The sequence below is a fragment of the Talpa occidentalis genome, unplaced genomic scaffold, assembly GCF_014898055.3.
Source record: "Talpa occidentalis isolate TD23 unplaced genomic scaffold, MPIMG_talOcc4v2.1 talOcc4.7, whole genome shotgun sequence".
NCBI classification, from domain to species: Eukaryota; Metazoa; Chordata; class Mammalia; order Eulipotyphla; family Talpidae; genus Talpa; species Talpa occidentalis.
Genome location: NW_023605083.1, coordinates 43,295,674 through 43,322,436, shown reverse-complemented (window position 1 = coordinate 43,322,436; position 26,763 = coordinate 43,295,674). Strand labels below are relative to the sequence as shown.

Below are 26,763 nucleotides of genomic sequence, written 5' to 3'. Positions count from 1 at the left end.
GGGAGCGACCCAAAGTGAAGGCCACAAACCAGAGATAATATATCACAAGCTATCATGATATGTCATGATGGATTGGAAAAGAAGTTTCCTATGTCCTTGCTGCTTCTTGATGCAAGAAAGAAAGAGAAAAAGAAAAGAAAAGAAGAAAGACAAGAAAAGAAAGATACTTATTTCTCATTTTTTCATTGGGCTGTTTAAAGAGGCTGCAAAGTATTACCTTGCAAAACCCCCCAACAATCTCCACTCCAGGCCAAATAAAGCAAAAGAAATCAAATCCAAGCTTGCAGTAGTTTTCTCCAGGAGAAGAGCATATGCACAGTAGTCCCCCCTTATCCACAGGTTCAGTTTCTACCCTTTCAGTTACCTGTGATTGACTGCAGCCCAAAAATATTGCTTAGAGTAAGATATTTTGAGTGAGAGAAGAGAGATGCCCCATTCACCTAATTTTTATTATAGTATACTATTATTGTTATTGTTAATCTCTTACTATGCCTAATTTAGAAATTAAAATATATGATAAATATGGGTGTATAGGCGAAAAACAGCTTATATATGATCCAGTGTATGGTTTGAGGCATCCCTGATAATGGCGGTTATTAGAAACCACCCCATGGTGGCCTCCAATAACTGGGTCTTAATAAGATTTTCACACATTAAAAATAATGTTGTACTCACTTTTCTCTGCTGAAGACTCAGTATTCCCCTTCATTTTGAAATAATTACATTGTGGTTAAAAGTTGGAGCATGTTAGGTGAATAATAAAACATTTACAAAGTCTAGGATAGGATAAAAAGGGAGGTCTGACAAGGAAAACATACAAGGAAAAGAATGAGAAGATGAAGAAAGGGATTAGGGAGGGCAACAGACTGAGAAAACAAAACCCTGTTTATTTTTGTGTTACCAATGGTAGCCCAGGTACTGTTTCATTTTTGATTGTTCCTCCTCCTACAAAGCTGAACTCCTTGTAGACTGGACAATGTCTTATTCATCTTTGTTTCCCAGCACCCAGCAGGATGCCTGACAAATAGTCTGTGTTCAGGAAATATTTGTTGGCTTGAAACAAAAACACGCTAGTCTTCTAATAAACATTTGAAAATTTAAATTTCATAGCTAGCCTCTGGGCATAGGTATATTTGTGGGCAGAAGACTTTTATAGAAAAACCCTTCAGTTGATTGAGGTGATTGTGAAAGATACTGATTCCTGGGCCCCACCTTAGAAATTCTGACACAAGAGATCTGGGTGGGGCCTGGGAATCTGCACTTTCAACAAACATCTCAAGTGCTTGAACCAAAGGCTGTTTGTAAACTAGCACATCAGATGCCTTAAGCCCTGGAATTTCCCAGGCATTTTAAACTCTATGTGCCTTTAAGTGCGATTTGAAAAGACTATATGACCATCCTAACAGGTAAATTTACCAGAGATTAAACTAAATGACAGGTAGGGTGCACTAAGACTCTTGGGTTCCAAATTTCCAAATGTCTAGTGTTTTCAATGGGCCTGCAAGACCTAACAGACGAGCTATTTGGCAGACCATCAATCAAGAGGTATTTCCCTTACAGGGGATTTTGAACTTGTTAATTATTTACACATTGTTAACCTTTAGTAGGAGATGGGTCAGAGAGAAGAAAGATTAAATGTGTTAACAGCAAAACAAAATATTAATTACATATAGGAGATGTTCAAATTTTCTAAAAAAACAAAGAAATAGTCATTAAAACCACATGAGACTGGAAAAAAATGTTAACTGTATCTACCAATATGAACTCACTGTGCAGAAATACAGAGTGCACTAAATGGATAGATGCCCTCAATTTTCAGGGATGAATGGTTAGCATTGTTAATTATAACACTTGTAATAAGTGAGCAGCACTTTGTCGCGTGCTTCATGTCACCTCTGTCAACACCCTGAGATCCACCTATATGACTGACAGCAGCTTCCCAGGTGGCGCAGGGGCTAAAGACACAGCGCCATCAAACTACTGCCTGCCAGCCAGGGGCCTAACCCACATGGCCAGCAGATCTGCCTGTTCTGCTCCCCACTCTGTCTCTGGTAAATCCTCTCTCTCTCTCTCTCTCTCTCTCTCTCTCTCTCACACACACACACACACACACACACACACACACGCCCGCACCTCTGGCCTGTACCCCAATTCTTAGATGCATAAATAAATAAATCTTTACAAAAAATTAAAAAAGACTGCCTAGCCAGAGGAATTCACAAAAATAAGTTACATTTGCACGGTACTTCTGCACAGAAAGCACATTAAGTAATTTTGCTTGTTCAGTCCAGCCAATGAGGGAGGTGGGTTTATTTAACTACCATTCCCACACCCAGACAAGTAAACTCAGGCCCAGAAGGGTCATTTGACAAGCCCAGCACCTCCTAAATAGTAAAAACTGTTGGGTTTCATCTCCTGTGACCTTTCAATAGAACCTACACAATCTAGTAAAATAGGTCTGCGACGTGGGGAACAGTCCATTTCCCCTCACTACACTCCTTTGCCCTAGGTAAGGTCGGAATCACCTTTAAATACAAGAGATAACTGAGGCCAAAAGGAATCAGGACAAACCGACACGGCCGAAAAGGCTGCGTGTGGAGGTGGGGCCCAGATCTCATTCCACAAGTCAGAAGCTCACATCAGGCTTTGGTAGCAGCACACACCAACGATGAAAGCCCGCCCTGGCGCGCAGCGCTCACAGGTAGGCTGCGCGTCTCGCTGCCGCCGAGCCAAGACCCCTGACGCGAATTACCCAAGCTGAGCCCGAGCCCGGAAGGGGTGGGTGGGGCCCGCCGCGCTGGGATCTACCTGGATCTCGAATACCTAGGCTTTGCGAAATACCTGCTCCAGGTGCTTTGATCTGACCCCAGGCGGACTGCCCAGAGGTTTCGTCTAACGTAGGACGACTACTAAAGGGCAGGTCCACAGCCCCCATCGCGGAGCTGGAAGGCGGCCAGCGCGGAGGTGGTGTCGGAGCGGACACCTAACGGGGCCGCGGGCTTAGCTCTGGACGGTGGGGACCCGGGGAGAGGAGGCGCGTTCAGGTTGCGCTCCCGTTCGCGGCGGGCTGCAGAGTAGCCCCGAGCTGGCGAGAGCCGGCAGCCGAGAAGAGGAGGCGCGCCTGGGAGCCGCCCGGGACGCGTCTGGCTGGCGGGGATCCGGAGGAGCCGGGTGCCGCACATCCCGGAGGCGGCGGGAGAAGCTGCCTGGCCGCCGTCTGCGCCGCTGGCGTCCCCGCGCGCCCCGCGCCGGAGTCCCGGAGCCATGAAAGTGCAGGTCAAAGTAAACGCCGCCCCGGGGCCGCGCCTGGCTGCCCCCATCACCGGCGCCCGAGCCCCGGCCGTCCCGGGGGCTTGGAGAGGGAGGGCGCCTCGGCAGCGCCGGACGCGGGGGGAAGGTGTGAGCTTGGGGTGCCGTGGAGGGGAGTCCCGGGCGTGCCGCGTGCTCTCCTGTATGGCGGCCAAACGTCAAAGCGGCTGTCCTTGAGCTATTTTGTCTGGTCTGACGCGCACACGCGGCGTGAATGCCATTTTGGAGCGCACTGCAATGCGCGCTTAGTGCAGGAGGCTTGGGAAAGGTGAGTTCGTATCGGCGCACCCTGGTCGTGAAGAGCACTTTCTGGGGAGCCAGATCACCCTGGAGGTGTCAGGGATCTTCCCCTTGTGTGGATTTTCCAGCCCGCGGCGTGAACACTTAGCTCTCGTTGCCCTGCGCCTACCACTTAGCATCCTCCGTGTACCTTCCATCCATCCTAGGAATACGGTTATTTGACATTTTTAGCTTGTTCCAAGGGTCTTTTGCTACCGACGCAGTAGTAGGAGGGAGTTATATAGTATGTGATTACATTCCCTTTTTAACTTTTGTCCTCGCCTGGAATTGTCTTTCTCTGTGTTAGCAGGGGGTTCTAGGGCGCTCGCATTAGTTAATTACAAATTCGTTGCCAGTTGCCTACCTCTTTTCTTAAGATGTTCCATTGTGTTCACTATTTGAATTAATTTTCTCTTCTTGATTTCGGGTTTTCTGACCTGCTTTGCCTGACCGGACAGGTTACCCGAGGTGTTTGATTCAAGGCTGTTTGGGGGGCTTCTTTTGCCATTATCCGGGTGATTCCTTTAGCATCTCTGTTATGCTGGGTCCTGTTTCCTTTACTTCTGCCTTCCCCTTCTCATATCTTTCTTACTTTTTGCCCATCATTTTGATGGGGTACATTTTCCAGTAGCTTTCTATGAAAGGGTACTTTTGAGGTATATTAAATCATCCCTGTCTTATAACAAAATTTCTTTTCAGAGGGGTTTTTCAATTAAAAAATTTCACTAAAAATACAAAAATATTTTTTTGTGGTAAATAATTAAAACACTACAAACAGAAATTCGAACAGACCGTTCCTGTTCTCTTATCCCCAGCGCCTTCAAAGTGAGAGGTGATCAAAATAGTGGATTTAGAGGATATTACTTAAGTGTAGTATTATATACAGATGTAATCATTGTTTTGTATTTATTTTTACCTAATGGAAATCACACTGTGTATGTTGATATGCAACCTAATTTCTTTAAAAGTAGTTCCTGCAGATCTTTCCATGTCCATAGGTATTGATGCTTTCTTAAAAATTATGTTCAGATGAGTTGGATTAATCAAGATCATGTATCTAGCGTTTTTCGCACCATTGTCCTTTTCTATTCATGACCTATCACTCTGCTAGTGCCAGCTTTGTCCTAAGTCCTGTTCCAGAACCTGGACTATACAGTGAGCAGGACTTTTAATTTTGAAATAGAGAGGGATAGTGAGATGTTTCTGGATGATGGAATTGAGCCTTTTTTCCTTTCTCTTGGAAAACAAACGTCATATTGTCAAGTCAGTCTCCCTTTCCCTCTCTGCCTCTCCCTCTCTCTCTTTCTCCCCTTTGTACCCCTCCTACACCAAACCATTACAAATTGAGCTCCATAGCCTATGTGCCACCAGAACAACTATATATTTAGGAATATACTCAACAGTAATAAACTGCACACTTATAAATGGTTAAGATCATAAATTTTACATTATGTGTTTATTACCACAATTAAATTGACAGCAAAGAAAGATTTTTCACACAAGCTTGATTAATGTGATTTGGCCTATACTTTGGTGTCTGTGATTGAATCTACTTTTTGCTGGGTTCAGCTTTTGCCTGGAACCCATGGCTCTTCTGGGCTGTGGAGAGGGGGTAGCCTCTCCCTGGAAACTTTCTTCTGGTGGACTTGGCACTAGGGAGTTTAGTATGTCCTGTTGTCAAGGGCAGCCCAGTGCTGTTTTCCCTTATTCTGCACAGGTGTTGGTATTCCCACATCTCTGGGGAAGAGGTTCCTCAGTTATTTGTAGGGCAGATAAACTTTGAGAGTATTTCAATGTTTCACAACCAACTGGAAGCAGTGAGGATTGGTTATTTTCTTTTCCTCAGAGGTTACATTCTTTCTCAGGGTTTGTAAGGCTGTGTCTCTACAATCCTGATCTATTTTGGTTGGAAACAAAGACAAAACATTTACTCCTTAGCACAGACTCTGAATTTCCCTGTATTTTCCCTGCTGGCTGGGGAGTGACCCTTTGCCATTTGCTGCCTGTGATTTTTGAAACAATACAGGACAGCATCAGACATACCGGGGTTGCAACTGTGCTGTGTGTTTTGACTGGAGACATCAGACTGGTGAATTTGGTGGTTCTTTATTTTTCCATCTCTCTATAAACTATGTGCAGTCATTTTACAAAATTTTCTTTCAAGTAGACTCAAAACCCATTGGGATAACTGAATGTGGGCAACCAAGTTTCTCTCATTTTATTGATTGTGGGCTGGGAGCTTCTTATAAATGGTCATTTTTTTTTTTTTTTATGTAAGGAGACCATCTGACCCTAGGGAGGAAATACCCCTATTTGTCAGAAATTTGTTCTTTCTATAGCAGGTTATAGCAGGTGTGCTGGGAGAAAACATACTTTATTATTATTATTTTAATTAATTAATTATATTCTTACATAGTTGTAGTCCCCATGATTTTCCTGCCATCATATCACCCATAAACCATCACCATATTCCCTTCTGTTCATCCCTCCCTTGTTTTACTTTTCTCTCTCCCTTTTCATTTGCTGTATGCCTCAGTTCCATGACCAGCTTGCTAGTTTTGACTTTTTTTTTTTTACCATTTGTTTGGTTTCTCTATATTCCACACATAAGTGAGACCATCCTGTATTTATCTTTTGCTTTCTGACTAATTTCAGCTAGCATAGTCCCTTCCAGGTCTATCCATATTGCTGCAAATGGCATCGTTTGTCTTTTTTGATCGCTCAGCTATATTCCATTGTAGAAATCTACCACAACTTTTTGATCCCTTTGTCTATTTTGGCCATTTGGGTTGAGAAAACACAATTTCTTGAGATTCCTCCTTCATCCCAACACCAGTGTTCAAGTTTAACACTCTCTTTATCTTCTCTTCTGTCAGGGTGTATTGAGATATGGGCCAGGGAGTCAGGCTCAAACTGCCCACACTGGGCAGTGACTTAGAGGTTGGCACAAGTTTGCTTGTGATTGGATGATCTCAGAAACTGAGAAGCAGATGCTATTTTTGAATCTGTAGTATCTTTTTTCCTTTCTTACTGATTTCACTCAGTTATAACTAAAGATAAAGGAGAATTTGGTAATTATAAACCCTTTAGAAATATTAACAAGGAGGGGAAATGGTGCCATTTAATTTCATCCTCCCCTTTTATGGAGATGCATTCTGTAACACTAAAACTTTATGTTCTTCTTTGTGAAAAGGAGATAATAATTACACCTATTTCTCTTATGCTTTTGGTCAGAGTTAATATAAGCAAAGTATATTGCCTTGTGCAGATGTGTACTTGGAAAGTGACCAATTAGTTGTTAACCTGCTGCTGTGGACTGCATACCCAAAATTCTTACATTGAAACCATAATCCCCAATGTGATGGTATTTGCAAGTGGAGTCTTTAGGAGGTAATTAGGTCTTGAGGGTGGAGCCTTCATGAATGGTATTAGTGCATGGAAATCTAGTGTCTCTTTGGATTCTCCTAGGCTGACAAATAATCAAACACGTATCTGAAAGATTATAAGAGAAAAAGTAAAAAAGAAGTTTTAATAACAACATGTAACCTCCTGTAAACATGGGAGAGACCCATCATAACTAAGTAACTAGCTCAAATTGCGTCAGAAACATTTTAAATAGATGGGGGGATATGTAGGGTAGCAGGTGAGAATGAAAGGGAAGACACCCATTAAACAACCTTTTGTGGGTTTAGTTCTGTCTTCTCCATGGAAAAAGCATAAGGAAAATAGGACTTCTAGGAAAAAGTCTACAGAGAAGTTCACATGTAAATATCTTTTTCAAAAACAGTCTCCCCCCAAACTCAGAACCTCTCCCATCAAATCAAACCCTCACCAAAAAGACATATTTAAGAGTGGAAGATTTTAATTCCTGGCAATCTCTCCGCCTATGAAAAGCTGGAAAGTGACTGATGTAAATCAGGAAAAGTGTCCTACCATAATTTGATCACGCAGATACTCTGATTTTGGACTTTTAATTTATAGAACTTTGAGAAATAAATGTTTGTTGTTTAATTCTCCATTCTATGGCATTGTGTTAAAAGGCCCACACTAAAGCACCTGCTATAAGTATTATAGAATAAACCAGGTTATTATCTTACAGTGAACCGGGTTGGTCTTAGAGTTTGAAAATATCTTCCTTTCTGTAGAAAATAGATATCCTCCACTGATTTTTTAAAGAGCCAAGAGATTGTTGTTAATTGAATCTTGTAATCTTAGGAAAGAGAATTTCCCTCCCAGAAAGATTTAAGTCCATAGGGTATCTTCAGATTCTTGGCCTGGATCAGCTAATCCTCTATTACCTTTCTCACCACTGTTAAAGTGTCTGTTTTAAAGCGATTTGAAAAACAGAACAAAACCAATCGTTGTCATTGTCTGGCTTAGAGAAACTAAATGTGGGACTTGCAGTTCCCACAGTAGGTATTGTTGAATTAAAAGTGAAAAATATGTCCAAAGTCTTAAAATCTTAACTCTTTGTAAAATTTGCTCAAGTTTTTAAGTCAGTCTTAAGAAAGGCTAAACTAGGAGGGAATTGTGAATTGACAATAAGATTTTACAGGTTGGATGTTTGTTCTTGAATGAAATACAGAGGCAAGCCATTCAGGCTTGTTTTGGTTTCTCCATCTTACAGCCACTGCCTTATGGAGGAAAATTGCATTCTTGAGAAACAACCATTAAGCAGAAATATTTCAGCGAGAAATTGCAGCTTGATAGCTGGTGTTTGGGTTCAGCAAATATGAAGTTATGAGTATAAGTATGAAGCACTTCATATGAGTGTGAAGAGCTGGGTGATAGATGAAGGACTAGGAGTCACGTGTCCCGAAGGAGTTCTTTAAGGTCCTTCTTTGTAGGTCTTCTTGATGCATATGTCTCTCCTTTTAGTTGAACTGAAGGGGAAAAAAAAAAAAACAACTACCAATAACCGATGGGAAGAGCTCTATAAAGTTCGTATAAGAGATACAAGTGGATTTCTATGCGTTTCTGAGAATTCTGGTGTTTTTGGTTTTGTTCTTTGCCTTACAGATAACAACTTTTGTGTATGTGTGGCCTGGGTTTTTTAGAGGAAATATTTTTATGATGCTTGTTAAAGATGGTAATGAAAATGTGACTCAAGAGGGGTTACTATGATGGGGGTTTGCATAGAGAAGAGAGATTGGTCTCAACTCTGATTACAAGGTCCACTAGAACTGTATAACCACGAGTGGGGGTCAGTAAATGGAAAGTGACTAAGAGGAGACTTGTAGATGTCATGGATTCCTGCTAGGCCAGTTCAACAGGATTGTTGCTGAAGGCAGGCTAGGGTGATCAGATGCCAAAGGTGGGCAATTTTTGCTAAAATTACTCAGGATTCTTGCTTATGCTCTACTAAATGGACCAAGGGCAGACTCCACAGTTGAGACCTGCTCAAAATGAGGACTCAAGTCAGAAAGTGTCTGATTGAAATTTGATCAATCAGAGAGGACTTTTAATTACTATAATTTTTCATTGAGGTAACAATGACTTATATACTGTATACGATTTAAGGGTATAAAGTCATACCACTTCAGATGCATGCCACCATACCCACTCCCAAGCACCCATAAAGGGAGAGTTAGAGGTTTTTTGGGTCAGTTTGCAACTTGAGGTAGCTGTGGTAGGATGTTCCTCTTTATTGTGAGCGTCTGAGTGGCACTTACTTAAAAGGGGAAAAGCTGCTTTTCTTTTTTTTATCCCTCTTTCATAATTATCTTTTTGGGTCATTTCAAGGGCTCTTCCTTATGGTTAGGATATATCCTCTTTTTACAATCGCAGAAGAAATTAAATACAGAAGAAACATCTTAATAATCAAAACCTATGAAAATGGAAAGCTGTCCTGTTTGGCTTCTTGGTGACTTAGAGAAAGGCATTGTATGGTAGCTGTGTTCCCTTTTCCTTCCAGCATTGCGCTGAAAGTACAGTCCGTCTCTAAACAACATTAAAACTTTGAAAATCAAGTATAACAGCCAGAAACAGAAGTTGGAAAATTTTATTCTGGCAAATGCTAGGATATTTCACATCTGCCAAATGCTGTTACTCATGGAATTCCTGGCATCCCATTGGCAGACTTCTGCTTTTCAACTTCCTGGACCACCCTCTTTCTATTAAAACATTTTTCCTCCCAGAATATCAGAAGAATTTGTTGTGATTTGGGACATAAACTTTATTTTTCTGAAAAAAAAAAAGTACCCCTCCCTAAATCTTTTGACTTAAATGAAGATAAAAATCTCAGATTTCTGTCTTAAGTTAACGTCTCAAAGATTTTAAAATTAATTAAAAAATGTAAAGATGAAGATAAAAACCTTACATTAAAGTATAAGATTCAAGGGAGGAAATATTCTTAGTTGATAACTAGTAGCAATTTCTTGGGAAGAAAACTTCCCTAAACTGCATCCTATGAGAACAAGTGTGTGATACCCTCAGAGATGATCCGTGGTCAAATATATTTAGGGGAACAATGGATAGTTTATACCTTCTAGCTTGTTATAATACAGGTATAAGTTTATATGGCTACAGAACATTTCTTTTTTTTCCCATTTAATACATTTATATATGCCTAGAACTCAACTGCAATGAACAAGATAGTTCCCTGCATTCTGGGGCTTACAGAATAATGGCATTAGGGCAGACTGAGGGATTCCCTGGGACCCCAAAACCTGTATGCTCTAAAGAGGTTCTGCCATCTACCACATGAAGACAAAGCATATTCTTGGTATGAAATAAATTTAATAGAACAGTGTTTGTATTGAGAGAAAAGAAGGAAGGATAATAGTTTCCCAATGAAACTTCCAAAGTTATGCTTTCCCTCATGGGTAAATGTCCAGCCAAACGAGGTTGGCCCAAAGCCAGGTATCTGAAGTCCAAAAGCTTGCTACATGTCCAAGCACCTTCTGGCAGGGAATCATAGGAAAGGAGCAAAAGGGACCAGGCATGTCTGGGGAGAAAGGAGCAAAATCGAAGTATGAATCAAGATAATGGCTGCCATTGTCAAGTTCTCCTTGGGTCTCTTACCCACGTAGTTCTACCATGTCCCCCAAGTCCCCAGGGCAAGTCCAAAGCTGAGAAGCAAGAATGCCCTCCTTCACATGTCACTGGGACACACGCCCCATGTGTTCGCCTTCCTGTGTATTCTTCCCATGTCTCTGCCAGTGTCTGTTCTCCAAGTGTTCCATATCTTCACCTAGCCACTCAGCTCCACCCCTCCTTAGGTGGGGAAAGAAATACAGAACCTCCCCCTTTCATGGAGATCACTCTCTAACTGTGGGTCTAAATAGTTCCTGACCATACAGGGCATGGGGGAAGTACAGAAGGTTCAGAAGCACACAGAAGGAGATGCTGATTCAGAGATGCAGAAAGTTCTCAGACAGGGATTCTAGAAGATGTGAAAGGAAACAAAATATGAACACAATGTGGGCAGAGAGTAAGCAGAGGCAGAGTCAGCAGATGTGGGCCTGCAGTGACAACCTGCACTGAGCCTTGTCATCACCCATCAGCCTGCACCTGAATTGTCACCTGAAGCCTCTCCCCTGGAGTGACCCACTGACACCTGACTGAAAGGCACTTTCCTTATGACAAAACCTTATATCTCCTAAATTTTTGCCTTTCTCATATGCCAATTGCCTACTGGAGATATATATTACAGATATAGATATAGATATAGATATGTCCCTGTCTGGGTATGCATATTGCCCTGTCATACCTTAGCAAAATAACGTAAGCCTTAAACAAAATGAAAGCCTAGGACAGGCTAAAGCACCTTCTGGCAGGGATACATAGAAAAGGGTCAGAAAGTCAGACAAACCTGGGAGGAAAAGAGCAAAATCAAAATCAAGATAAAAGCTGCCATTGTTAACCTTCCCACTGGTCTCTCACCGGCATCTGTTTCAACCAGTCCAGGACCAAAAAGCAAGGGCAGTTTCTTCACACATCCCTCTGCTCCATGTGCCTTCTCCAGGTCTTCTTCTTGCTCTCCATCCTGCTTCCTTTCTTCCCCAGTCTTCTCTCCAGCTTCCTCTCCTCTCTGCTTAGCTCTGCCTTCTCTTGGGTGGGGGAGGAAACCCGGAATCTCCCCTTTTCCTGGGGGCCACCCTGTTATAAAACTAAAGGAATGTTTCAGAAAATTTCCAAAGGGACAGTCGGAAATTATTCTAACAACCTTTGGGGTCAATCACCCAGAGAGAACAAAATCTCTCCAGTTTGTTGATAAATATTTCTTACAGGCTAGAGAAAAAGCAAAATTACCTTGATAGTCCTTCCCTCCTCCTTTCCTTCCATTATATTTTGCTCTGATTTATTCACTTGCCCACTGGTCCCCAGTTACATTCTTATTGTTTACCCCAAATTCCTGTTCTCTTAGCATAGTTGTCTGCAGACCCACGTGTTCTGAGACAGACATTTTTCAGTTGGCATATTAGGAACACTCCTGGAACACTATGTGGTAGCTTTCTCCATAGGGTGTCCAGTGGGATACTATTGTGCTTCCCATTGGTATATTAAGTTAGGCGGATTCTCTATTGAGAAAACAATGTGCTTATGTGCTTATATGCTTTGTGGCCCATAGAATGGACTTTGGGAAAAATGGTATTGTTCTGTAAAGTGCTGGTAATGAAAAGGGACCCTACGGCCACGCAGATGCATCTCCTAAGTTTTTTTCTTTCTTGGGTAAGAGGAGTAATGATGATTGTTAAGATTTATAGCCTTCCAAGCTCAATGGGCTACCACCTTCCATAGAACGTAGACAATAGGCTCTTGGACAAAATTACAGAGAATGACAAGCGTCTCAGCTACTCCATTCCTTTGTAGTAGAAGTATTTTCTTCCAGGCTGTCTTCCTCTTTGGTTCTTATCATTTATTTCCCTTCCCTAACTCTCAAGGTCTCTGACATTTCATTCTCTTGTGAATTGTCTTTCTCTTTTTATTGACATTTCTTTTGTCTACAAACAAGGTACAAATTTTCTCAACATGAAAGAAACGTTCTCTCAACATTGCCTATTAAACTTAGCATGAAAGAGCTCTGGCAATTGTATTAGTTAGAACCTACTTAACTGTTCTTCTCTAAAGAGGTAATAACAATTGTATCAGTCACATAGCTGGCATATCTCTATCTGGAGCACATAAAGGATTTAGCATAGTCCTTGGTGTATATGAAAAGCTACATCAGGGCCTCCCCGGTGGCGCAAGCGGGTTGAGCACAGCTCTGTGAAGCCGTCTGCAGCCTCCGCAGCATTGGTTCAATTCCCGGCCAGCCGGCGAGAATCCCACATGGCGAGGCAAACCTCTCGTCTCACCCGCTGCTCCCCTCAGCAGTGCTTTCAGTCTGTCTGCCTGTTCTGCTCTCTGCTCTGTCTCTGGTGAATCCTCTCACCCTCCTGCCACTCTACTCCATCTCTTGTATAAATAAAAATAAATCTTAAAAAAAAAATACAGTCTTAAAAAAAAAAGCAACATCAGTGTTGACTTTTGCTCTTGTTGATACCGTTCATATTGTTGCTTTGTTGATATTTTTAATATTGTTTCTCCAGAGAGTATCTTATATTAGCCGTCTCTTCTGCTCTACATCCTATTTCTTGACTCTTTCTCAATCCGTTCATTCATTATCGACAAAATTACCACCCTCCTCTTTGCAGTATTAAACACACTTTCTCAGTTTTTCTTTGAAAAGTACTTTTGAAATAATGCAAACCTTTTTATTAAAGAGAGACACTTTCTTCCTTTGCTATGTGCATCCGGTGTCATGTGATCATCCTGATATGTAAATCTGTTCTTCATTCTCTGAAGTCTTTCTTCCATAGCCTGGGCTCAGATGTTTGGGAAGGTTCTTGTCTCTTTGATCTTCCCAATTCTTTGTTGCCTAGTGACCTCAAGGCTTTACAATACCTTAATAAGGGTGTTCTCTGAATTCTGAAAGCCACAATTTTTGCATTTCTAACAAGATGAAATTCCGTCACCACTTCTCAAAATCTTTGTCATATTTTAAGGACATTCCTAAAATTTCTCCTCCAGAGACCCCCACAGCCTGCTCTTGTGCCATACTTGATATCTGTTTGTAAAGTCAGTGTTTCCCATTTGGTGTTGTCTTTGGGACACGATTTTATTTATTTTTATTAGAATAAAATTATATGCTAATCAAATAATTTGTAAATGAATAAAGCTATTATTATTAGAGACATCAGTACTTTATTTTTTTTAAAGATTTATTTATTTATGTATACAAGAGCTGGGGTATAGGCCAGAGGTGTAGGGGGTGAGAGGATTCACCAGAGACAGAGTGGGGAGCAGAACAGGCAGACTGACTGAAATACACTGCTGAGGGGAGCAGCAGGCAAGACAGGAGAGGTCTGCTGCGCCATGTGGGCTGCTCCCTGGCTGGCCTGGATTTGAACTCGTTCTGCAATGGCTGCAGACAGCTTCATAGGTTGCATCTTAACCCCTTGTGCCACCAGGGAGGTCCCAAGACATCAGTATTTTAAAGGAAGAGTGAATGGACTACAGAAATTTATCTTGCTTGTGGTTTCTGAAGGACTGACCCCCTCTACCCCCAATCTTTATGCTTCACTGAAATCTTTGAGGTGGTAGATGTGATAGGTACCAAACTTGACTTTAAAGTTAAAAGTGGAATACAATAAAAGTTATCCTTCAGAAGACCTTTATGTTGCTTGTAATGTATAACACAAAGATAGGATCTCTGTTTGCTTTTTCTGTATGTTGGAACTTTCTTCAGTTGAATACCAGATGAAATAGGGGGTGTTGAGACACAACAGTGTGTTCACTGAGATGAGATGTACTAAGACATGCACGTGGGACTGGAGACCAACTGGGCAGCAACTGGGCCTGTCTCTCACTCACCCTGGTGCCTACGTATAGTCGCTTGTATGCTGTGGTGGTTCTGCACATGTGGTCCGCCAGTCCCCAGGAGCCTCTGGCATCCTTTCAAAGGTCCTTCCTCAAAGTAAAAATTATTTTTATAATACTGGTAAAACATTATTTGCCTTGTACTCATTCTCTCATGAGTGTACAGTGATGTTTTCCTAAGTTTAAATGATGCATCCACAATTAACTAAAAAGTCTGTTTTTCTTGGTATACGTATATTTTTCTATCTATTCAAATACTTCAACCAAAATAGACGTTAAAGAAATTTACACAAATATGAGACAATGTTTTCATAAATATTCAAAACATTTTTTAATGATAATATATTACGTATGTTAACATGTAATAGGTTTATTAAATCTTTTTAAAAGTCTTGTTTTAACTTTTAATACATAAAGATACACTCACATAAATGAAAGCTTTTTGGAGGACCCTGGTAATTTTTATAAATATGAAAGGGTCCTAGGCCAAATCTGCTGCTCTTGGGCATGAGAAATTTCTGAAAGTAGAATGACATTAAAATTGTCCACGTTTAATTTTTTTTCTTTCTTCTCCCCTTTTGTCTTCGTATCCTCTTATTTTTTAACAAATATTTTGAATTTGTCTAAGTTAACCATGCTCTATATGTCTTCACTGAATTTTAAGCAGTAAAATCCTATTGCAGTATTCTTTCTGCTGTGTTTCCCTGAGAAAATCAAACAAGTAATCTCCAAAGTATTTATAGACCTTATTATGCATGACATAAATAAAATTGTTTTTAACCTGTAATTTCTAATAAAGGGATTATTGTCCCAGAGGATGATGGGTTTCCCAAAAGTCAATAATTTAAGATATAAAAGAATATAACTTCATGACAAGAAAGTTTTGTTTTTTCTTTGTTAAAGTCTTTGTTCTGGGTAATTTAGCAAGATATTTAGAGAATAAATAAAGACCATATGTGTAATGGACAATGAATTTGTGGATATTTTGCTGCTTCAAAATTACAGATTACTGAGAATATCTAATTTGGAAATGTTAACTGAATAAAATGGTTAGACAACAAGCAGGCCAGCAATCAGTTACACTGTATTTACTACCCATGGACCGAGCTAAGACGACTCATAAAGGATTTTTCTGTTTTTTTTTTTCCTTCTTATCAAAATAATTTAATAATATTTGAAATTGTAAACATATTGTTTGTACGTTGTACTCCCCTGGAGACTGGTCAGGGTTGAACTCTGTGAGAAGTCTCACTGCTATTTGAAATTGTGATTTTATATTGTCATAATGGGGGTTTTCTCTAATTTGACATCACTTTAGTTTGAAGCTTTGTAAATGTTTCACTTGCGGGTGGGATCACTCTTGAATACATCTATTTTCCCATTAGGCTCTGTGGAAAATTCATAAATGTTTCATTCATATATCACATGATTTTATATGATCCTAAAATTTATCCTGAACTTCTTAGCACCTTTGCTTAACTTCTAAGCACTTCTTTGCTTAACAAAGTAGTATATGAGGGCCTCCCCAGTGGCGCAGCGGTTGAGCGCTGGGTTGCGAAGCTGCCCGCGGCCTCTGCGGCGCCGGTTCGATCCCCGGCTGCTCCCCAGCCACTGGAGGAGGGTCCCACATGGCGCGCAGACCTCTCCTGCCGCCCGCTGCTCCCCTCAGCAGTGTACTTTGGTCCTTCTGCCTGCTCTGCTCCCTGCTCTGGCTCTGGTGAATTCTCTCACCCTCCTGCGCTTCTGACTGTACCCAGTGCATGTATAAACAAAAACAAAAAAAAAAACAAACAAACAAATAAAAATAATAATAAAAAAAAAAAAAAAAAAAAAAACAAAGTAGTATATGAAAATGTTAGTAAAATTCTTCACCTGAATGGCAGAAATGGCATTTTAAGAAATTGTGAGTTTTCTAGTTAACATACCAACTTAAAAGATGTTATAAAATATAATTGCATTATCACAAAATAGTGCTCATCTTTTACTATCAAAAAAGAAAAAAAAGTAAGGTTATTTTGTGTTCTTTAGGAAGTACTCCTAATGCTGACTTCTGGAAAAATTTTCCAGTAACTAGAGCTTGGGGTTTTGGTTATTGTTGTTTGGCTATCCTTTGCCTGAGAGCATTAATTTTGGATTGAGTCCTGGGAGATGTCTCTGCAGAGTGTGCATAGAACCTGTCAGCAGACCCTGAGCTGACTCTTTGAGTGGACAGGCGGACTTTGCACTGCTGCAGTTTCCCCTCAGTGGACAGATTGTGTGTGGTGGACAGTCCATCTGCCTGGCACTCGGTTTGAAGAGGCCTTTGCTCCAAGGCAGGACTGTGTAGTAAAAGTATGGTGTTGATCTGGAGCATGAGACTATTTTCTATTTGATCAATCTGGTATTTTGCTGAGCGTTGTAGATGCCAGATACATAAGATACTGCCCTGTCTTGAAGTATTATTATAATAATGTTAAGAGAAAAACAACTGAGTGTTATGCATGTGAATACAATGATGTGCATATAAGATAGAATGGGGGAATAAAAATGGGAGTGAGTGGTCAGTTTTAGCTCAAGAAGTATTTGTTAGTAGTTAGTTTTTTGGTTTTTTTTTTGTTATTTTTTAACTACAAGAAGCTTTAAAAAAAGAAATCCGCTCTCTATATTGCAGCTTCACAACCCAGCGCTCAACCACTGCGCCACCGGGGAGGCCCAATAATACACATATTTAGAATGATTTCTTTTTATTTATTTTTTTCTGGGCAAATTGCAACTCTCAGGCATCCCAAAAGTTAGCGGATCACCTTAGGCATGACCTTCACTGGCTCAAAACTTTGTCTTCATTACTAGTGAGGATATTGGGGTTACCCTGAATCAATATTTTCCTTACTCATAATTTTATGGCATAGAATTTCTTTTTAAACTGAAAGAATGTCTCTAAGGTGAGTTTGTTATTTCTCAAAGATTTCACAGAGAGAATCTGTTATCTGAAAATGCTAAAAACCTCAATGTAGAAATACTTTCCATGAGGCAAAGGATTAGTTCATGTGTACTGCTTATTGGAGTATAAGTCTTTGGATATTTCTTTGTAATTCCCCACCCTCACCTCAGACCTGAGATTGTGTGTAAAATCTGTAAATGTTTTAGGTGAAGCCAATTGTTTATAGCCAACACTAAGCCTGAGACTAATAACATAACATATCTCATCTTTGTCTTCTCCCTGTCCCTCTATCAAATCATAACAATTAAAAACAACCAAAGTATATTAAAAGCAACCAAAGTATATCCCCAAGTATATTAAAAAAAAAACAACCCAAAAACCCAGTTCATAAAGATGGTCAAGATAGCTGCAGAAATGGCTTCATCTCCATCGTCAACTACGTCAACTACCGCCGCCAGGAAAATTTCCTTATATAGTTTGGGGTAATTGAATCAGAACCAACAAACATTTGGTTCCTAATAGTTCTTTGTTGAACTAAACATGGGGGCCTCTTCCTTGTTTGAAGCACTGGATTTTGAAAGGTTACTGTTATGAGGTAGGGAGATAAAATTCTAAATTGAGAATTGTTGAAAACACTTGTAAATTAAGTCCACTTTTCGTTTTCTCATAATTTTGAGATAAGATATGGGTGTTGCAGGACAAGTTTCCGTTTTCTTATTATGGCAAAGGTTTCCTGTTTACACCTTTGGAGAGAAAATGCATACACAAGTCCCAAAGTTCTATTTTAAATGCGTTAATTTCCTTGCTTATTCAGCAAGCAAGGCGGTAGGCCCTAGGGCTACGGAAATGATAGGTAATGGGCCTGGAGGAGGTAGTCTAGTGAGGGAAAGCAGGCCTGTAAAAGGCATTTAATTTGTAGTTTGAGAGGTGCTGGAGGGAGATTTGGAGGTCATCTTTGTATGGAAAAAAAAAAATCAAAGTAAGTTTCTAGGTCACCAACTGAAAGCTAATTTTTATCTTGGATACTACTGGTTATAATAGCTAAGCTTTGTTGTACCTTGGTAAGTCCCAGGGAGAATTCTAAGTCTTTAAATTATCAATTCCTTCCAACTGTCCAATGAGAGAGATTATTATTTCCATTTTTTATATATGATCAAATGAAGAAATTAAGTAATTTACCCAGATAGTCCTCCTCCTGGAGTTGGCTATCTACCATTCTAAAAGAAGGGAATGTTTGAAATACAGCTTGTTTAATTTGTATAGGAGTCTCTTTTGGAGCTTTTTTTTTTTTTAAAAAAAGATTTATTTATTTATAGAAGAACAGGGGTACAGTCAGAGGTGTGGGAGGATAAAAAATTCAGCAGAGACAGAGCGGGGAGCAGAACAGGCTGACGACCAAAGACACTGCTGAGGGGAGCAGCAGGAGAGGAGACAGGAGAGGTCTGCTGCGCCATGTGGGTTTCTCCCTGGCCAGCCAGGAATTGAACCCGCCGTGCAGAGGCTATGGACAGCTTCACAGTGCTGCACTCAACCCACTGCGCCACCGGGGAGGCCCTGGAGCTGTTTTTAATAGCTAATTGGCACACAATAAATTTAATGCTATCAGTTTATTGTCTATTTTTTTCCCTTTTGTATTAAGTTGCTTCAGAGCAAAAACCTTGTTTTTTTGGTAAGTACTTCCCAGCTTGCAGCATGAGGGCCTATCCTGAAATGTTTGTTGAATGAATTCAGATGTTTTGAAATTCAAATGAAGAAATATTTGAGACTCCTCCATAACATCTTTTTTAGTTTTTTTGCAAAAATTAGGTATTTAATACATACTCAGAGAATGCATAAATGAAATTATTAAGTTTCTTGAAGAGGGGCCAGGCTTACTGATTGTAAAAGATTGAGTCACTTATGTTATAATAGATTTTAAATTTAATGTTTAGTTCTAAGTTCTGAGTCTAGATTTTTCCTAGTTTTTAAAATTTTTAGTGAGTGGTTGAGTGAGTATCTTTCAACCCAAAAAAATTGCTGTCCACACAAAAGGGATAAGAGGGAAGGATGACTTAAGATGACTCTGGACTTGATCTGGGGAGTTTTTCTTGTATATAGATAAGTTTAAAATGCACAGGAACCAACTTTTCTCTGTTCCTGTGCCTCTGTCCTCCTCTCCACCACACCATTTTAAATTATTTATTTATTTATTTATTGAAAGATTTATTTATTTATTTATTTATTTATTTATTTATTTATTTATTTATACAAGCACTGGGTACAGTCAGAAGCGCAGGAGGGTGAGAGAATTCACCAGAGCCAGAGCAGGGAGCAGAGCAGGCAGAAGGACCCAAGTACACTGCTGAGGGGAGCAGCGGGCGGCAGGAGAGGTCTGCGCGCCATGTGGGACCCTCCTCTGGTGGCCGGGGAGCGGCCGGGAATCGAACCGGTGCTGCAGAGGCTGCGGGCAGCTTCCAACCCAGCGCTCAACCACTGCGCCACCGGGGAGGCCCCATTTTTAATTTTTAAACAAGATTTGTATTCTGAATATGTATTTAAAGTTGGTGCGTAAAAGAAGATCCATGAATTTAATATTCAAGTATGTAAAGGACTCCATAAATGGCCTCTTTTGCATTTATAGTGGAAGAAAAATTTCCTCTGCCCTCTTAGGTTTGATAATTGAGTCTGTGAAATAAACTGACAAACCATAGGCAGAGTAGAAGAAAAAATAGTATTTATTAATTTTTAGTATTTTGTACATGGGGGCACTACAGGTAGGTGAAATATCAAAACAGTTGAGCTTTGGGAACTAAATAGGGGAAGGAAAGAAGGCATGTAAGCACTTACAGGGAGAAAAAATATTTTTAGGAAAGATGTATGGGCCTTTTGAAGACCCATGGGAGATATGATGGTTTGTAACAAAGTTGTTTAGGTGGGGTATTAGCTTCTAATCTCCTTTCCTGTGATAAGAATCTAGCCTATCTGGTTGGTAAAACTCCCAGGAAGGGGATTTATAACAATTGAATTCCTTTTGGAAGTTCTGTCTTTAGGTAGATAAACTTTAGGGCAGTTTAGAAAAAGCTTCTCATATTTGCTGTTTTAAAGTTACTTTTAGCTCAAAATGAGCAACATACCAAAGAGGCAGATTTTGGGGTGGTATGTCCTGAACTCCTTCATAGTCATCTGGGTACCTGTTGAGTAGTAATGAGGTTTCACAGATGGCTTTGTAACATGTTTTCTGGTTCAATGCATTTCCTTCAATTGTAGACTGGGAGTAAATAGGAGTGTGAGAGGAAATGCATTAACATGGAGTTTGAAAAAAAGCGTCCCTGTAGATTTTGGTTCACTTGCCATTTCATTACTGTTCTAATACATATGTGTATATAGTTATGGCCACTTCATTTTTTATACCAGATACAGTTAAATTTTTTCATATTAGGAGAAAGCCAAGCTCATCAGTTGATTGGGTTCAACTGTGGACTCAAGAGTTCTCTGCTTCTAGACTTTTAATACAGCTTCTATAACAGCTCGGCTATGATTTGAGTTTGTAGAATGAGATAGACTATTAGGAGGACTGTGAGTATCAGTGTTCCACTTAGATTTAAAAATTGAGTTACAGGATGTGCAACATGGTGCAACATAGTTAAGGGTAGGCCATACTTATAGGTGTATCAAATCTCCCTTACACTTTTTCCAGCTTCTTGTAATCTTAAAGTAGGGAATTTATGAGTGAGAATTTTGAAGTTTGATATTCACTTTGTAGGACTATGGTACAAGATATGAAAATGACTTTTAGCAGAATTAAGAGAAAACATCAATTATATCTTCTTTGGTTGATTTGTACATTTAGGGAGCTTTTCATTTGTACATTTAGGGAGTTTCAATTTGTACATTTAGGGAGCTTAAATATTTTTGTGTTCACATTTAGTTTATTTATGTCTATTATTATCTGTTAGAGAAGCCAGTAAATGCTTAGCATGTTTGGGGTTCATCTTGGCATTTTATTAATGTATATGATATTTAATTATATCGTGCTTACCTCAACTACTGGTGGTTATACTACTTTTCCAATTAATTAGTATGTAAAAGTAACAACACTTTCTGTTCAGTCCCAGAAATCCTGGATTGAAGGAGTGTTTGACAAGAGAGAATGTAGCAAAATCATACCCAGCTCAAAAGGCCCTCACAGGTACAATTTTTAATTTTATATATATATATTTTTTAAAGATTTATTTATTTATACAAGCGCTGGGTACAGTCAGAAGTGCGGGAGTGTGAGAGAATTCACCAGAGCCAGAGGGAAAAGCAGAGCAGGCAGACTGACGAAGTACACTGCTGAGGGGAGCAGCGGGCGGCAGGAGAGGTCTGCGCGCCATGTGGGACCCTCGCCCAGTGGCCAGGGATCGAACCGGTGCTGCAGAGGCTGCGGGCAGCTTCGCACCTCAATGCTCAATTGCTGCGCCACCAGGAAGGCCCTATGTTTTTCTTTTTAAAGCAGCACTGCTTGGAAACTATTTGGGAAAACCTAGAGAATTTGGTAATATCTATGATATTAATATTTAAAATACATGTTCCTTTATTCATCTTCATAACAATAATGCATGACTTATAAGGACAGTATAAGAACAGGAACCTTGCAAATTTGTACCCCACTCCAAATCCAGCACTAGGGCAGTGACTGCCATGTATAGTAGGCTCCTAATAAACCTCTGTTCAACAACTTAATACAATAAAAAGAATAAAAAGTTCATCATAATGACATCACCCTGATGGATCCACTGTTAGTATTGGGGCAGTTTTCACACTGTTGTTGTATCTTTGATTCCCCTATTATTCTTAGTGGGAGGATAGATATTAGGGAAGTATCTACAAGCATTTCACTGGGCTTGGATATACTTACAGCTTCTAAATATTGACTATTCAAAATATTGTGAAGCTTATCTCTAACAAAGGTGTCTATTGAAAATAGTGATTGGGATATTTCAGAATGCTGTGCTCACATTACTCAAGCTGTTAGTTTTAGGTCCATTTTTGTCTCATAGGCCTTTCATTTGAGGGGATAATGCACAACAAAATGGAATGATTTGAGTTTGGTTACTCTGAGTTCTTGACAACTCCTTGGAAGCTCTACTTACAGAACAAAGTTCAAAATAACAGCCAGTGAAAGATAGGGGAAGAAAGGGCTATGGAAAATTTCCCAGCATAATTGAATCCATGAAATGAAGACTGGGTGGCATTGCCCTTGGGGAAAAGAAATTAAAAGTAAAGGAATTCACCTTCATAGAATTACCTGTGGCTTGGAAGTCCTGTGATTGGAAATTCCCATTTTACTTGCTTATAAAATGTTTACAGAATACCAAGGTAACCTTGCTTTTACCCTTCATCTTTTATGGCATCTTTTAATGGGATGTGGTTGCAGTGGAAGGCAGAATGAGCTCTGTGAAGGAAAATCATCTTCACAATCACCTTGAACTTTACGAAGAGTGATAAACTATACATCATTCACACCAGACTCAAGAAGAATATTAGTGATCATAATTTCATGAATGGTTCAAGATGATCCTAGTAAGATTATCAAAATTGTGGGTTTCATGAGGTTTTCTTCCTTATGATGCCTAGGAGAGAAGTGGTGATTTTCTATTTTAAATTTAATAAATTATCTCTTTGTAATTCCTGATAAATTAATCTGTAGGCTTCATTGAAATGTCTTTTTCTTCTTATTTTGAATTTATAGTTGAAATGAAATGTTCAAACAAAAAGGCAGGAGCAATTGAAAAGATTGATATTTGTTTCTGAAACATCTAGAATGACACAATTTTATAAGGGCTACCTTTCATTATTTTAGCTAGAGTTCTCTAATTAAAATTTCTGTACACCTAAAACATGATCATTGATGACCATATCTAACCCCCAAATCTGAAGGTTCTTTTGAATCATAAGAGAAAGATTAGTAAGGATAATATAGTCACAGTAACAGTTCCTTGATTTATTGGGGGGCTCTCTGGGCTCTCCTCCATACTGTCCTCTGCCATTCCATCCTTTGTGACACTGACCCTATCCATATTTCAGTCTCCAGGCTCAGGTACACCCACTTACTCATGCCCACACCATGCTCCAGGTGTCCACCACCAGGCATTTGTACCCTGAGCCCACGCTCCCAAGCGCCTCCTCCATTCCAGGCTGCAGGTGATAGCCACAGAGGCCAATGGCACAAAAGCCTGAACCATCTTCATTTACCCTATAGTATCTATCTATTTTCTTACTTGATACTCAGAATTCTTAAGAATTGTCTTATTTTCATAGTGTGATAACACCAGCTGCCATTATTATACACACTGCAAGGTACCAGTGTGCAAAACAACATATACATCTCAGATACATATTCATATACATCTTTTTTAAAAAAGATTTACTTATTTATGCATGCAAGAACTGGGGTACAGGCCAGAGGTGTGGGGGGTGAGAGGATTCACCAGAGACAGAGTGGGGAACAGAACAGGAAGATCGACTGAAATACACTGCTGAGGGGAGCAGTGGGCTAACCATGTGAGGTCTGCTGCCCCTTGTGGGTTGCTCCCTGGCCGGGGTTGAAAATCAAGCTGCAATGGCTGCGGATAGTTTCAGAGGCTACGTCTTAACCCTTTGCGCCACCAGGGAGGCCCGGATAATCTTTTTAAAAACCTTATAGGACACAACATTATTTTCATATGTGAGAACTGGGGCTTAGAAGAATCAATTAATGAAATTTAAAACCAGGTATTTTGACACCAAACGCAGTGTTTTGTCAATTAAGTCAAAGTTGCTGCAGCATAATTGTATTTGTTAAATGGCTATGGGGATATTTGGAAAGTGATAGATAAGTACTGAGAAAGCCCTGATTTCCAGCCCATTGAAAGTAACAGGTCCTTCCAGGAAAATGAATAACTATAAGAAAGTGAAAATCAAAATCAACAAAAACTATGAACCAGAGACACTTTTTGGGGGTGGGGGCCGGGAGGGAGGGATTGGGGTCAGAATGGGGGGATTGCAATTGTATGGGGAATATAAAAATAAAATTTATTAATTAAAAAAAAAAAGAAAGTAACAGGTCCTTGTGTTAGTATAGATATTACATATGCCTTCAAATACTAATAAAGTTTTTATTTTTTAAATTTAGATGTACTGCAGGATGCCAGGTCTGCCAGAATTTAATCAGGTAAGACTTAAATAAATAAGATTTCTTTAAACTTTTAGTTCCTGTTTAAAATTCATTGGGGTAGTTTTCTCACGTATTGAATGAACCCATTGAAAGGGCTTTGTTGGTGTATCCTATATGCCTTTTCAAGGGAAGTTTTAAGAATAAAATGACTTTTTTGAATGTAATAATTATTTTAATTACTGAAAGGTATAAATGGTTAAGGATCATGGCAAGAGTGTCTAACAGTTGAAATACTTGTAAAGCATTATATTTTCATTTTGCTTTGCTATAATGCTTTGCTAAAAATATAAAGCTTTGCTAAAAATGCTTCATGCTCATACAGCACTGTATTTGATCTATGACTTGCAAGTGATAATGTGTGTATACCAAGCTCCAATTATGACAGCAATCCCAATCTGTGTTTTATTTTAATACCATCAAATAATTAACTCAGTTCTGAGACTCTCTACCTGGAGAAAGCTCCAGTTCCCACAGGGTAAGGGCTCGATTCTACAACACTATGCTTTCACTCCTTTTTTTGGACTCCAACACAAATCCAAGTTGTCTTCCTGACTTTTGGGCCATAGTCCAGAGATTCCCATGGCCCCTTCCTCATGTTTGATTAATCTGCTAGAATGGCTCAAAAAACTCAGAAAAACATTTACTTACACTTCTCAGTTTATTGTAAGGCATATTTATGAATAGTCAGATGAAAAGATGTATAGGGCAAGATATTTGGAAGGGGCCCAGAGCTTCCATGCCCTTTCCAGGATGTCACTCTCCTAGCACCTCGGTGGTCACCAACCTGAAGCTCTCTGAACCCCATCCTTTTGGGTTTTTATGTAAACTTCATTAAATAGGTATGCTTGGCTTGATTGAATCACTGGCATTTGTAATTTGACTTCCAGCACATTCATTACTCTTACTATTCAGGAAACCCCAAGGCTTTTTGGTGCCCAGTGAAGAAACAAACAGAGATAAAGATCCAATGTATACTTGTTATAATTACAATATTATACAAACTTGTGGGCAAAATGAACTCTTTAGTGCAATATAACCTTTAATAGTGATTCAAATTTTAAACTTTGTTTAAGGCCTATCTGCAAATATAGTCACATTGGGGGTTAGGACTTTAACATAATTAATTTTTGGGTTCATGTTTCCGTGCTTAATACTGGGAGATGAGTTTCCACTTGGTTAACCTCTTTCACCTTTTCCTCGAATGCTTTTTTCTCTACAGCGATTATTTAAAATTTTGCTAAAATTCAAAACAAACATAAGACTATAATGAAAAATGTGGTCTTTATTGTATTTTATTGAACTCCTGTATATCCTTTAGAGAAATCCTTTTGGTGATGAATTTTTTAGTTTTCTTCCCACTAGAAATGATCTATACTCAAGGATATTTTCATGATATAGAATTCTGGTTTGACAGTTCTTTAAATAAATTGTTCTAGTTTTCTATCCTCCATGATTTTTGAGGAGAAATCTCTAAAAATTCAAGACTAATATCTTATAAATAGTATATCATTTTCTCCAGCTTTTCTCTAACTTTTTTTTTACCTTATCTTTTGCTTTCAGTGCCATGATTATGTTCTTTCTGCATGTGAAGTTCTTGTGTTTACCCTGGTTGGGGTACACTGATCTTCTTGGATCTGTAGATACATCTTTCTTTGAATTTGGGGAGGTTTTGATCATTATTTCTACAGATATATTTTCTTCACATATCTATACTTACCACAAATGTTAGATTTTGGATATTTTCCTGTAGGTTCCTTCCTGAGGTTCTGTTTATTTTTGTTTTATCTTTTTTTTTTTTTTCAGTCTATCTTCAGATTGAATAGTTTCTATTACTTTATCTTGAGGTTCATGAATGTTTTTCTTTATTGTCTTCATTCTAAAATTGAGATCATTCAGGATTTATTTATTTATTGGAAAAAATTTTCCTGGTTTTATTGTATCATGAGGCATTGAATCATCAGAACAATCAGTATCTGGGCGACAAGGCAGCTTCTTTCCTCTTCACTTCATTCATTGAAAGGCATGGTTTTTATTTATTTTCTTAAATCTTTGTTAATTTTTGGGTAGTTTTGATTTCACCTGTAGGTGAAGTCCCCGTAATTCTCCCACCACATCACCTGTATCCATCATCACAGTCCCTTGTGCTCTTTCCTCCCTCCTATGACCCCTCCCTCCTTTGACTCTCTTGCTGCATGCTTCGCGTTTTGTCTTTTTC

The 26,763-nt window shown here is 39.4% G+C and overlaps 1 protein-coding gene and 1 non-coding gene across 8 annotated transcripts in view; one reads left to right on the top strand and one right to left on the bottom strand.

Moving 5' to 3' along the window:
• The window catches only part of TRPM6 (transient receptor potential cation channel subfamily M member 6), a 122,464-nt gene that overhangs the window by 11,263 nt on the left and 84,438 nt on the right, over nucleotides 1–26,763 (top strand). For 4 of the 7 annotated variants that reach the window (XM_054688893.1, XM_054688892.1, XM_054688890.1 and 1 more), the window contains exons 1-3: nucleotides 3,426–3,577; nucleotides 21,460–21,539; nucleotides 24,507–24,545. In XM_054688893.1, the coding sequence (XP_054544868.1) occupies nucleotides 3,524–3,577; nucleotides 21,460–21,539; nucleotides 24,507–24,545 (173 nt within the window). In that variant the 5' untranslated portion in view covers nucleotides 3,426–3,523. Of the gene's footprint in view, nucleotides 1–2,522; nucleotides 2,702–3,249; nucleotides 3,277–3,425; nucleotides 3,578–21,459; nucleotides 21,540–24,506; nucleotides 24,546–26,763 lie in introns of those variants that run through there. The other 3 variants (XM_037491818.2, XM_037491819.2, XM_054688891.1) reach the window with 3 other exon arrangements.
• Nucleotides 17,190–17,337, bottom strand: LOC119233229 (U12 minor spliceosomal RNA). Its single transcript, XR_005122361.1, has one exon. It is a non-coding gene; the product is annotated as a U12 minor spliceosomal RNA (small nuclear RNA).